General features: G+C 39.5%; 1 protein-coding gene across 1 annotated transcript in view; it reads right to left on the reverse strand.

Annotated features, from left to right (window-relative positions):
- WDFY4 (WDFY family member 4) overlaps positions 1–14,463 on the reverse strand; it is a 115,120-nt gene that overhangs the window by 58,158 nt on the left and 42,499 nt on the right. Inside the window, exons 26-38 of the mRNA XM_066323894.1 lie at positions 14,130–14,221; positions 13,143–13,242; positions 12,145–12,350; positions 11,389–11,558; positions 10,906–11,031; positions 10,303–10,464; positions 9,991–10,188; positions 8,850–8,967; positions 8,139–8,296; positions 7,459–7,697; positions 6,288–6,397; positions 5,135–5,326; positions 4,438–4,577 (exon numbers count right to left, since the gene is read on the reverse strand). Of these exons, the coding sequence (XP_066179991.1) occupies positions 4,438–4,577; positions 5,135–5,326; positions 6,288–6,397; positions 7,459–7,697; positions 8,139–8,296; positions 8,850–8,967; positions 9,991–10,188; positions 10,303–10,464; positions 10,906–11,031; positions 11,389–11,558; positions 12,145–12,350; positions 13,143–13,242; positions 14,130–14,221 (2,011 nt within the window). The remainder of the gene's footprint in view (positions 1–4,437; positions 4,578–5,134; positions 5,327–6,287; positions 6,398–7,458; positions 7,698–8,138; positions 8,297–8,849; positions 8,968–9,990; positions 10,189–10,302; positions 10,465–10,905; positions 11,032–11,388; positions 11,559–12,144; positions 12,351–13,142; positions 13,243–14,129; positions 14,222–14,463) is intronic.

Here is a 14,463-nt window from a genome sequence, read left to right on the forward strand (position 1 = left end):
CTGTTAAGTGAAAATAAAACTGCAACCAGCAGCTCTTGAAAGACAAGACTTTGGTGCCAACAGCTTTAAACATTCAATTCCACTTCCTGAAATCCTATATCCAGGCTTAAGCCTGACCCAAACACAATCTCTAGCTTGAAAGGTAAAACTATATTTTAAAACAATAGCAGGAGAAATAACAGGCAACATTTTCATACAATGTGTAATTCAATGAAGGGACTTCACACCCCCAGAAGACCACTGAGTTTAAAACCACAGGAAAACTCCCTCTGAAGAGCTACCCACAAAAAAAAATTGTAAGTGATATCTCTTGTGTTTCGGGTTTTAAGATGAAATTGATATCAATCAAGAAAGAAACAATTTTGCTAGGATATGTTTTCTATTGTGTACTGTGTTACCACACACCATCTCCTGCAGCAGCCTTTAATGAACTTTCAGAGGACAGACGGAGGGGCCTGTGAATCCGAGTCAGCCTAAGGACTTGTATTCATCAAACAACATTTATATTTCAATTCTCAGCTAAACACTTGTCTTCAGTGTATGAGGAAATTATTCCCACATGTTTCAGAAAGTTCAGTGATTTGTATCGCATAGTATGAAATAGCTCTATATTTTATCTTTTCGTGCAATTCTTATCTAACACTGGCCTGTTGAATTATTTCTTTATGATCTTGTAAACAATCTGAAAATGATAAATGAGTAGTGTGTCAGATATGCATGTAAGAGGACATTAAAATTTCTTTTTTCAAAGTTAAAGAAACTTTTTTCAGCTTGGTACAACATGCTGTAATTTAGCTTTGAGCCAGTTATTAAACAAGACAATAATATTATAATGGAAATTGTTTAATATACATCATTAATAGTAAACTGCCTTCTTTCATTGAAGTAAAAAAAATGTGTGCTATGAGCAGTTTTGAAATGAATATTTGATTCCAAAGTTCCCTTGTGCATTTAATGACATGCTAATTTACATTTTAATTACTTCCTAAGATATCAAAGCATTTGTTGACAGAAGAACATAATGTCAGCTTCACAGTGCACTGTTGGTGGATAGTTAATGAACTTAATTAGATAATTAGTGATGTTAATTATCCTTCTATTATGAAGATAAACATGTTACACAAATGATTCTCTTTTCAAAGAAGTATCATTAAATGTTTGCTTGTTTTAACTCAGTTAACTTGAAAAGCTGATAAAAGACCAACTGAGTGATTGGTAAGAAAAAGATTTAAGTAATGTTTTTGGCTTTGCAATCAGAAGTTAGGAAGTCTCAACCTCTCCATTCTGAAAAATGGCATTAAAAAGGGGATGAAAAAGACATTTTCTATTCCAAGGTATATGGGTCTTTGGCATAGAGGAATGCAATTAATCAACAAAAACAGTAGAGGACAGGCACCATCAGGCCTCCTGTAAAACTGAGAAGGCTCTGCATTTTTTGTGAAGAATAATAGCTGCATCTGCAGTTCTGAGGCAATATGTCTTACAGGAGTTAGAAGTATGGTGCTTGTAACTTTGCTCAGGCACTCATCCTAAAGAACATCAGGACAGGGAATAGAGAACCTCTTGCTGATTTAGAGTTGACTGAAATACAATTGCTACAGTGGTCCTTTGTTGCTTTTGTAGCTTTTTTATGACATGAAAATAGTCATAGCCATTGTTAAGCTAAAAATTAAATATCTATACTAGATTTTGACAGCAAAACTCTGAGGGAGGGGGAAAGTAGGAGAAAGAGCAAAAGATCAAAGGCTCACTTTGAAACAGGGAAGTCAGTGATTTGAAACCTTTGGCACTGTATTCAGTCTTAAAGACCTTTCTGCCAGCAAATATACCCAAGTCTGTCACCTGTAAGCATCAAAAAATCAAACTTTGTACAGTGCTCCTCACGCTGCTGTATGACTACTCATACTTCCAAGAAAATACAATTACCAGAGCAGATCATTGCCATTCTACTACCAGAAATGTAATTACACTCTCTTTTCTACATGATCACTCCTCCCAGACAAAGCCACAAGCAAAGCATGAGATAGTACAGTGTATTCAGAAATATGCAGAAAACACATCTGCATTTGATGGCTAATTCTCATACTTGCCACCAAATAGCAGGAAATTGGCTTTGCTGATGAAGGAGAACGTGAGCAAAAGTACAACGGAAACATGGGGTCTGATCTATTGCTGGAGTGAATAGTTTGAATTTTGCTGTCTGTTCCAGATTGAGGATTGGGTTTCAAAAGCACTCTTCCTATCTTTTCATAGGGAAAAAAAATTAAGAGGAGTGTTTTGCTGCTTGTTTTTTGATTGTTTTAATCTGCAGCAAATACTACTACTACTTCAACACTGTTTATTTTTCAGTTGGTAAAGGAATCAAGTTAATGACCCAGTAAACAACTCATTTATTCTTTCTAGTGGGCACACCTCTGAAATCCTGGGTGAATTTCTGCACTTCTCTTCTCAGTAAACTTTGCTCAGTTAGGAGGAAATATTTTTATTTTACTATGGGATTTAAATTCTTTATTCTTCACTATGTAGTTGATAGTGTTATTTTTCCTTTAATCTCCATGTTTCAACTAGGTGCCTATTGCTGTAGGACACAAGTCCGTAACTGCCAGAAGGGAAGACAGAGGCCGGTAGTGAACACGGAAGTCACCTGACACAGAAAATAATACAAAATTACAGTACAGAACTTTTTAAAGTGATTACTGAAGTCCTCAAAAATACAAGTTAAAAATACAAATACTATTTGCTTTTAAAATTTAAGTAAGCATATGAAGGAAGAGGGTGTTGAATGGTAACTCAGTATTTTCCTCCTCTTAGATTTCACCTCTCTAAGAAGTGCATCAAACTCTGAAAGACAGGCTGGAGGGAGAAAGGGGGAGAGGGAGAAAGGAGAAGAACATTTGGAACTGTAGCTTCATATCTCATTGAGAAGAACAATTTATCAGAGCTATGGAGCTGTCAGTACGTGACATGATAAGGAATAACATCAAGTGAGTAATGTTTCTTCCAAACCCAGCTCCTTTAATTACAAGCAGCTTCCTTGCAGAAGAGAGACAGAAGATGTAGAAACACCAATTTCATGCACTTGTGCCTGAATAATGTCTCCGTGCTGCCTTTTCCAGATGGCAACCTTTTCACTGGAGGAACTAATGATGTGGGCATATTTAGGGAAAAACCAATAACAGAGTCTTTAACCTTCAACAGCAAAAAGCATGTTGTACAAAATGTTCCTTGGGATACATTTACAAATATCAATTACATTGCTCACTGAGGTGTAATCAGCTGTAATAATCAAAATTAATTTTAAAAAATAATTAAACAGACCCCAGGGCAAATAGTCAACACTCTTGTAGTATGACATCACAGTATACATATGTACCTGGGAAGTGCTTGCTCACTCTGTAAGCAGCAAAGTGATTTTAAAGACTGAAAAGGGTTCTGTGGCACGCTGATGAAAACCTTGCAGCTCAGTAAGGTACTATCAGACACATGAGCTGGGTGTCACAGTCTTCCTGGTCAACAGACCTGGAAATGAACCAGCCATAAAGCTGCAATCTCCTATAGCTTGAGCTAGAGTGTTAAGGCTTCCTAAAGTGAGGCTTATAACAGACTTCTGTCTCCTCAGGAGTTAAAAAGAGACTTTAATATGTTGAGCACCATGGTAATGGAGGCTTGGTTTAAAGCTCTGAATATTCTGTCAATGCACTTCTGCCCTACCCTATAGCTAGTTACTGTACCCTTAGTACACTTGAAAAGTAACATCTATCTAGTGCTTTTTATGTCTAGTTTTGACAATGCCAAGCAAAAACATGGAAATGGCCCTCTCTTTCAGCAAAGGAGGAGCTTATGCATGGAAAAGATAATCCACATCTTCATTGCTGATAGTAGGAATTATGCATACCTTTCAAACCCATCCCTGGATTATATACCAAGGCTTGTATTGGTATCTCTGGGGCTAAATTAAAATTTGGACCTTTAATACTTCATATACAGTAGAAAATGTAAGGATAATAATATGATAAAACCTGAGCCTTTCCACTACTTCAGTGCCTGAAGGAAAGGGTTTACACAGGTGTTGCAAGTCAACAGCAGCAGCAGAGCTGGCATCTCCCCACTTGCTCCACCCCAAGCAGAGGTCTGTAAGCACAAACATCTCTGGGCTGCCTAGGTTTATCAAGTGCCATAATTGGGCACTATGCAGGAAGTATACATTATTAGGCTATATGAACAGGCTGCCAAGAGAAGTTCTTCAGGTCACTGTTTCTTTGTGAATATTTCTAGCAGCCTAGAAAAGGAACCTCATCTGCAATAGCTGTCTAGTTTACAATGGAAATGTCAACCAACAGACACACTCAGAAGCCTCCCAAATCTAGAAAAACTCTCTAAACATGTATAAAAGGCAGACCAATGACAGACCCAGAAAAGACAAACAGCAAATTTTACCTCTGATTTGCATGATATCTCCTTTGTGTTTCGACCAGGTATGAACTTAATAGCTGAAGAGAGGCTTTCACTCCAGGAGTTGTGCTTGCTCTGGGACAGGCTTGGCCCTGCTTTATACTGGAGAAGCTTCTTTTCAGATGCTGCAAGGGAAAACAGACAAAAAAGATTTTAAGACTTGAAGTTGAGCCTGTCAGAAAATTGAGGGGTTCTATCCTCATTACAAGACAAAACAACATGGCAGTGTGTCACTCCAGATGAATAATTTTGTATTTTTATAGCAATTGAATTAACACATACTTCTAAAGCTTTTATCTAAAAGCCTCATGGAAGTCTGCCATAGATCAATTTCATTACACAGACATGAACATTGAATCACTGCAGCACTACACACTTTGCGATGCCCTTCTTTCAACCATATATCTTCCCTTTTAAATCTTCCTAGGGGTTACAATCATCTATGGAGATTTCTCTTTCTTGCAGTACAACATGAGCCCTGTGACACCACCACCAGGTGATTACAGAAGGGCTGGGTTGTGACACAGAAAGCAATCACCACCCTAAATGAGAGAAACTGAGAATCTGCTTTCTCAGCGGGTGAGGAAAGGTATAACCAAGGAACAGCAGCTTTCCACCAGGCACCCCATTTGCCACAATGTTTTTGCTTACTACAGTGAGTGTTCCATAAAAGAACAGAGACCTAGCAAGTTCTGCCAAGCTTTTGTCATAATTTCTTCCCACAAAGGAGTGATCTCTGTTATCTTCATGTCCCTTTCTTTGTCATTTCCTTTTACAGAAAGATCCATCTTGTAAGTGTCCTCCAGAGCCTGCCGCCTCTGAGAAACAAGCTGCTTCCAGATGATTTCTACTGTTCTCAGAATCTCCTGGCGGACTGGGAAACAAAAGCAACACCAAAAAATAATTCTTCATTTATGTTTTCAAGTCAAGCAACAGGTAAAGCAAAACCATCTTGTTTGGCAAAGCACTGGTCCAGAGTAACTGCTGGAGTCAGTGGAATTGTTCCTTTTTTGTCCACTGCCTCCACAGGTTCTAAGCTAGACTAGTTAACCTAATACAGAAAACAGCAGGACATTTCTTTTATGGTATTTCAACTCCTCAAAAGAAACAAGTAGGAGTGACACAAGGTTCTAACTGCTTTCTGCTTTGAAAAACCATTTAATCAGAATTTTGATAATGCAATTATTATAATGCATAGAATGCTAAAGCACATAAAGGACATTCCTTTATGTTGCCAAGCATCACTGGAGATGGAGGGGCAAAGGTGACCAAGTTGAGAAACAATTTGCACACAGCATGAGGATAACTACAAGGAAGTGCTGAGTTCTTTTGCTCTGTTTCCCTGAAAACCAGACTGATTTGGTTGCATCTTAACCAAGCCAATATATATTAAAAAATAAAAAATAAAATAAAACCACTGCTGCAGGGTTCAGCTGACCAGACTGAATCCAACCCAAAACTATTTCTGTGTTTCTCTGAAATTCTCAAATACTTCTTTTTGCATATAACAGACAAACCCTATATGGGCCTTGAAAAAAGAAACAGAGCTACAAACAGAATATATATCTGGCCCCTTATACTGGCCATAACATGGAGGAGAGATCTCCAAACTGATACCCAGTACTCCTGAGGATACTGGGTGTGACTTTTGAATAAAAACAGTCGATATAAACACAAGTTATTTTTTAGCACAACTTTTCTTTCTCTGTGCTGTGCCTGCAGTGCCTGTACACCAAAGAGCGAACAAGAAGCACTTGCACAAGCTGCTCTGGTAAGTGCTTAAGACAGGTATTTTCTTTCTCTCTAAGCCACATGCAACATGTACCATAAATTACCATCATCTGGAGTAGGCAGGCTGCCCTTTTCCTCTTCACTGGGTGCAAGGAAAATTTGGTGATAAGAAGCCAGCTTTGGTTTTGCATCCACCCCAAAACCTTCTGAACAGCTATTACAATGGGAAGAAGAAAAAAAAAAAAAGAAAGGCAGGTGAGGAAACCAGACTTAAACTGAGGACAGTGAAAGAGCTACAGATATTTATGCACATCCAATCCTATCTGATTCATTTAGTAGATGAGTATTTTCAAGTTTGAGAGCTTATACCAGTCATGTAATACCATGGAATTTTCAGTAAGTGGGAACTTAACAACTGCCAGTCTGGTTTTCAAAGTCAAGGACCAGTCATCACGACCCTGTAGATCGCTCTCTTGTATGTGCATTATCCCTGTGCTTTACCACACTTGTATCTACAACTCACCCCAATTAGACAGAACACAGGGCTGTCCTGATGTAGCCAGTCTGCATCCAGCCTTTTTGCACCTCCCCTCGGCATCTTTGTCTCTACTCTGAATTCTTTTGCTAGAGCTATCTGCCACTATGTGGAAGGCAGGGTCTTGCTGTACCCTACACCTGAACGGCTTAGTCTGAGTTTTTGTATCAATGATGGTTCATTTCAGTTCTGTTAGAACTGAATCAACATCTGTAAGAACCACAAACAGTGTATGGATGCTCTAGCCCTACCCAATGGCAAAGGGCAAAACTCCCAATGTCAGAACAACTGAATCGTTGCAGCTCAGATCCAAAGAACAATAACACAAAGATCACAAGATCCATTCACATTTCTATATGTGTTTTAAATGTACACACACAGAAATGACTGCTGGATCAGAAAAAACATCTCACTAAATTACACCAGGCAGATGTCTCGGAGAATGGCCACCTACATGATTGTGGAGTGATCCTAGCCTACATCCCAGGAAGATTTCCAGATGCTCATTTTCCTGATGGGCTTGTGAGCCAGCTCCACTGAAATCAGTCCAAGCTTGTTAACTGTAGTTACTACTCTGGAGTGAGTAGGCTGCTGGAAATGCTGGATCCAGCTCAATCTCAGCTTCTAGTGATTCCCCAGACTGGATATTGCCTATGTTATGTCACATCTCCCCCTCTGCACCCACTTCCACAGGTATAGCACTGAGATATAAAGAAACATAAGAAGAAGAACCTTTGTACCTGCCTGAGTTCAGCTGGCAAAGGCAGTACATCAGGCAGATGACAAAATTACTATTTGAGTTGTAAGTTGCAAAAAAAATATCCCACTGCTCTTGCAGAACAAGGAGAGTATTCAGGATATTAAACTGTTCCGGCAGTGATTGTTGTGGCCTGGATAGGCAGTATAGGATGGCTCTGTTCAAGCAGCTGTACAGGGCACTGAGGAAAACTTCCTTTTGAGAAACAGAGATTTCTAAGACCTGTGAAAACACAAAACAGCAGAGTACTTGGCTTGCTCCGAGAACTTTCTCCCCAGGGATCCACTCCTCCCACTTAATTTGAACTGTTGGAAACTTATTTCAGCAAAATTGCCATGAATTACCTGTTGCATAAAAATTCTATTTTTCTGTATTTCTGGTGAAGTCCCCAGAACTGTGGAAGAGATTAATTCATCCCAGTTCAGCAGTTTGTACACAGCCAACAGACAGTGTCACAAAAGAGTTAACTATCCTTTCTTTATGCTGCACCATCTATCTCATAATTATAACTTACAGCTGTTATGTTCTCATGCAAAAAAAACAGGAATAACAACAATGGATTACAGCCATTTTCTTCAGAATTGCAGTATCACAACTTCAGTGTAAAAAAACCAGCATGTTACATCATGTTGATAAAAGTTGGGGAGAAAAAAAGTGACTCACCCACATAATCTGTTTGGCAATGAAGATCAGGATTTGCTTGGGGTCAGCAGCAAACATTCTGCTGTTCAGCTTCTCAACCAGCTTTTGAGCAAAATAAGCAATATTCATCAGGGGTAGGGGTGCAGCGGATTCTGAAGTACCATGAGGATCACTGCTCCCTGGAGAGGATATAAAAAGGTTGATTATTCCATAACAAGAAGGAAAAGTGAAATGTGAAGAGCTGAGAAGAAACAGTCTCATGCCACAATATCTCAGAGCTGGGACATGTCTAAGATGACTCTAGGTATAGCAGAAAATACCTTACTCATACTGGAAATGACAGCTCCATCTTAAGGATGGAACCAATCTCACTAAAATGCTGTAATGGAGAACTGGTTTAACTAATGACTCAGACAGGAGAGCAGCAACAACTAAGTTAATGGGGCTGTTTCCAGAAGCATTCAACAATAAACCTAGGCTTCTTTCTACATACTCCCTTTGTAATATTCAGAATCTCTTCTCAAAAAGAAAAAAAGGAAGAGCCTCCCCAGAAAAATTATAAAATTATAATAATTTATGCAAACTGATTATGCAAGATTGAATGGACAGTGGAGCCTGCTAAGCTGGACTGTCATTTTAGCTGTTGTTTCCAAATCTTTCCACAATTATACCTACATGCTAAATATCAGTTAGCGTGATATTTAAATAGTTAAACAGATTCTCACCACTCACCCCTTGGTCTCGTTTTCCCCTCCCCTTGGCTGGTAACCTGAAAGACATCCATAGCAGACAGCAGAACTTTTGTCTGGAAAAGTCTTTTCTGCTCACTGGTGGCATCTTCCGGAGAAGCCTATACAGTGATGGCATACATTTAGTACAGCAGGAAAACAGGAAATCTGACTCCACTTCACTTTCAGTAAGAGTGCATATGTTGACAGCTACTGGACAACAGAGGAGATGGCAAAACTTCATTCCCAGCTGGAAAACCAGGAAATCTTACACAGGACTACATCATCTAGCTGATAGCCAGCACAGTCACCCTCTGCACACTGAACAGAAACAAGGTTTTGCAAAGGGCCAGAATTTGGCTCATGGCTGGTCCCCAAGACGTCCTGTGCTCAGGGACATTGAACTCCATTAACAGGCTGATGATTCAGATAGTCAGAAATCCAAAGTCTATTTTGACTGTAGCAAACCTTGGTATAGTATATGTAAACCTTTAGGGATCTGTTGCTCCGCAAAAGGATTTAACTCATTACAATTGCAGTCAAGCTTATGTTCATACTGCTCATATTCATAAGCTAAGTCTGCATCAGAACTCATGTCTGGGACACCTGGACTACTGTGGACTACTGACAATTTAGAGCTGAAGCCTAAATTTCTCACTTTCCCCTTTCTTCAGACTACTCTGATTCTCTAGAGTGCCTTAAGTGGTTGAAATTTGTTATCCAGATTGAGCTGCTACAGCTTGTATTAATCTGTATTTAAAGAGATTCAAGTTTTTTGTTTATTTGAGAACTGAAATTTTTATTATCTCAAAAATCAGTACACAGGATGGTCCGTTTTCCATTGTCCATTGGTGAACTTTTCTGTTCTCAACAAATTTCAAGGGGTTCCCTAATAACGAGCAGGTATTACTAAGGAAAATGGATTTTTTTAACATCATTCTTCAATATTAAACATTGCCTGAAAAATGTCTTTTGTTTTCCAGGGACAGCATTTTCTTAGTTCACATTAATGCAGATGAATTAGAGAAGTCTTTTTTCCCTTTTGTCACTGTTAGCACTTTTTTTACTAGGTTACGAGCAGGATATGTCCTGTCCTTCCACCCCCACTGTAAGGTAGAACAGCAAAGCCTGCTGATAAGAGAAACCTCAAGAAGCAGCTCAAAGGGATGTCCTTGTTTGGTTGCTGGGATGTTGAGAAGACTGTCCATGAGGAGGACTCGCACAAAATCCCACACTTGTTTCTTGGCAGGGTGTGGCAGGAGTGGAAGGGAGGAGGGATCAGCACAGCCTTTCCCTTCAGCAATGGCAGGACCATCAGGAGTCAAAAGGCCTTCAGACCCACACTATGAAAGAAAATAGCAATACATTTTTACTCAGTCTACTGTAAATTGATTTTTTTTTTCTCATAGTGACCCATCTCTGGTCTGAAGGGCTTATGCTGGCTCCTATACACATACCTTGGGTGGTCCTGAATGAAAAACAACCATAGCCAAAGTTTTCAAGAATTCAGGACAGTGCCACATGGAGTCCTGTGAATAACTGTGATAGATCAAGCACAGAAACTCGATAACATTCCCTGGATAGGCAATTGCCCAGGAGGCTTCTGCATCTGCAATAGGCTGAACAGACAAATATGCATCTGGTCAAGGCAGCATTCCTCTCAGTTGTAAGAGCTTATCTTTATTCCTCTTTAGGTATTTTGTTTGCTAGCTTTGTTCCAAAGCTAACCAAGCATGATACAGCCGCAAGTCAGACAAGGCACCAGTAGCCAACCCTCACCTTGTAGACTGAAGATATACCCAACCAGAAAGGTGATGTATCATCATCAATGAATGAAAAAACTGAGTGCTGTTGTGGGCTAGATGTGTCTCTGGTCTCTCTTAAACATGAGCCCATCACATCCTGTACTGCAAAACCAGGGCAGTAGTTGTGCCCCTTGAAAGTCCCTGCTCACTGACATGTTCAGGAGAATACAGGTAGGGGCTGCCACCACCATCTGTCATGCCTGAGCTCTTTATTCAACCATTCACACTGCACTGTGTTTCCAACAAAGCACTTACCTTGTCCACAGTGAATCTAACCATCTCCAGCAGTAACACAGCTGCCTCTGCGCACAACCCAAATTTGAGGACATTCTCTGTAAGGTGGTGCTGCAAGATCCACTGCAACATAGACTCAAGATCTTTCTACACAGGAGGAAATATACTTAAATAAGAGATGGGAATTATATATGATACAGCAAGAACAGTGCCTGCTCTCTCTAAATCAAAACAAAACCAGCATGTCTACCTCCAGCAGCTCCTTCCTCTCCTATTAATTTTGTAACATCTAACACCTGCATGAACAAGGTTGCTCTGAACATAAATTTTCTTAAATCAAAGATAATAACTTATTTTGAAAAATATGAATAGTTTCTATTATCACAAAACCCAAGTAGGGTTAACTTGCCTGAAAATGCTCTCATGGAAAAAAAAATATAAAATGTCAAAATAGTAACGCATTAGCAACTTCAGCTGCTTGTCTGCTATTTTTTTTTTTCATACCTTGACTGCTTCAGGTGGTTCAGACTGTGGAGTTGCCAGAAAGAGCTCTGCCACAACGAAATAGATCTCAGGGATGTGAACATGATCAGTCAGACATCTTTGCAATACAGAAAATCCAAAAACCAAGAAGTTGCCATTGTCAGGCACTGGAGGATGACTTTTTAAATTATCTTTAAAGGAAAAGAAAAGGAAAGTGTCTAAAAGTACGTATCATATCAGAAGGATTAGTGACACAACTTTATCCTCATCTGTCTCTGTCCCAGGAGACTCAGTTGTCTCCTAGGCTGCAGTATCAGCAGCCAGACTAATATAATATTTTTTCCCACTATCACTTTTGTTAAAGGGCTTTCTCCCTGAAATATTTTTCTCCCTTTCTTAGAATCCCAGGTCCAATTATCAAAAAGCAGGCTGAACAAACCTTTAAGAAACAAAAGGTTTCAGAGCACAAGTTGACATCTGAACACTTTACAGGCTTGTCAAGTGGCCTGATTTTGTGCAATACAAAAAGGCCCATCTCCCTGCAGATGCTGATCAGAATCGTTAATTACCTGCAAGGGAGAAGTTATACTTTCCACTTTTCAGCACAGAAATGCTGAAGTACCAGGACCAAGTATGAAGTACCAAGTTTGCCCTAGAAAGTAATTTAAACTGTTGGTCCACTCAGGTCAGTATGAATTCTCCTATCATGCACACAGTGATCTTCTGTCACTGGGCTGGATCAAAGCAGTGTTTTGGAAACGCTAAACCAACACATACCCATTAGAATATTCAACCCTGCAGAGCTGTTTTCCAGCCAACGCCCAGCCACCATCCCTTCCTTGAATTTGTTCAGCAGTGAACGATTTTGGAGGAAGCACAGAAGCAGTTTGATTCCCAGAACAACCGTGCTGAAGTGCAGGTAGCTCTGTGTGAACAGCAGAAACCAGTCTGGCCCCAGTGCAAAAAATGTCTTTTCTTTTTCCCTAGGACAAACAGGTAAATGAAAACACATGGAAGGAAGCATGATAGAAGGCAGAAAGGAGATACTACTTAAAATTATCTTGAAGTGATTTAGAAACTCATGTTTCTCTACAAAAAAAAATCTCATTAAAGGTGTACCACAAGAGCGAATTGCAAACATTTAACAACAGACTCATCCACACAGCTGAAGTAATTCAATTCCTGCTACATCTAACCTTGTATTCTTGTCAGGGAAAACAGTTCATTAATATGAAGCCCCTTCTAAGAGTGTGCATCCATAACTGAGGCAAACTACATCACAGACTAGATCTTTCAAGCTATGAAATTCAAAAATTCTGGTTTAAATTTTGAAGTCCAAGATGTGCTATCTAATGCAAATGCACAGTTAAAACTCCCAGACCTATGAAATCTGCCTTTCAGTTATGAAAGGTAGAATTGCAATAATGGCATTCTCATGGTTACAATAGAGGGGTGCAAGTGATCCTACATTAGACTGACTTGATTTTCAGAGAGATGGGATTTCTTCAACCCCTTATATGCAGAAGAAACATCAATATCCAAGTTCCCCTTTCACTGTATTTTCTGAAAACGTGAGACTTTTCCCAAAATGGATATCAGCTGTGTGAATGCCAGAGATAAATCACTGACAAAAAACACTCTCTGAATCCAGTCTGCTCTTAATTAGTATTTGTTGAAATTCAAATATTATCAGTGTGTTTAGTCCTGGTTAAGCACCAGGAAGATGAAAAATCTGGAAGACAGAGACACTTAACTTCAGAAATGTTTCTACTTACTCCGAGGACAGGTGAAGTTTGTCTGAGCGTATTACATCTAACAACATCTTCAGTAGCTGGTTTCGAAGACAGATTGTCTTTCCAGATGTTTGGTTTAAGGCTACAAATATCAGAAAGTAATAAACAATAATGAAGAGACAAAACATGTTCCATTGCTTTGATGAACAATTTCGTTTGCACCAAATTAGCCCTGTAGAAGTACTTATATCAGGTTTTTTTGCAGAGTAAAAAGATGCGAACATCAAATTTTAGACATAAGGATTCCTGCTAATATAAGAAACTACCTGTGCTTACATTGCAAAGTCCTCTCTTTAGAATTATTTAAAACTCTTTCAGACTGCATGTTGAACAATATCTCACAGGAGGCAATCTCAGGTTAACTAGAGAGAGAAATGTAAACAGGCAATTTGACTTGCATTGCCCTATTGAGATGTCTATATACAAACTGCAGTTACGACTGCTTCCTTAATATGATCTGTTGTTTAGAGGTGCAATAGCAATAATGCCTCAACTGAAAGATGACAGTGAAACGGCCAAATGATTGGATGTTCCTCCACGTGAACCTGACAAATACACAGATACTTTAGGAGGTGCAGAGCTCTGTGTTATTATTTGTTACAACTGTAAGTGTAGTAAAGTCTTCACAGAAAATCCAGGATGCCCATTGAAATTTCATTCCTTTTAACAGCCCAGTAGGTTAGTCTGGGGGCAATTTCAATTTAATATCCTTCCTCTCTGTGTATATCTGAAATCCAGCATTGTGTCAGCTCTGGAGCCAAAGTACTGCTGGTTTATTAGCAGGGAGAGAACAAAGGGATCACCTCGGTGCAGTCTGTCACTTTCCATATGAAAATATTTGAATTTTGCCTCTTCCTGCCACAGGAGGCAGAAGCACTAATGTTGCATTTAGGGTTCATCAGGTTCTGGGGAAGGAGTGAAATACTGTAGTTACCTATCACAACACATACCCCAAAGGCAGCCCCTCACCTTCCGTGGGCCTCTCAGCCACACTATCCAGGTAAATCTGATTTTCATCCACAGAAGAAGGTTTCAAGGTGTAAACAAGGAACAATCCAATCCTTGCAGAGAAAGAGTGAAGCAGTCGTGGTCAACAGAAAGATATCCATTTAATTACTTGGAGATTATAGGCAAAGCTGGATGCTGGTTAACAATGACTTAACAACCACCATTAGAAATTCTAGTCACTTCAGAAATAGGACGAACACTTCACAAACTAGGAAGTGAATTAAAAGGCCACAGAATGTGCTGTGCTGGAAGGCACACACAAAGATCATCAAAGTCCAACTCCTGGCCCTCAGCA

Source organism: Sylvia atricapilla, chromosome 8 (genome assembly GCF_009819655.1).
Source record: "Sylvia atricapilla isolate bSylAtr1 chromosome 8, bSylAtr1.pri, whole genome shotgun sequence".
NCBI lineage: Eukaryota > Metazoa > Chordata > Aves > Passeriformes > Sylviidae > Sylvia > Sylvia atricapilla.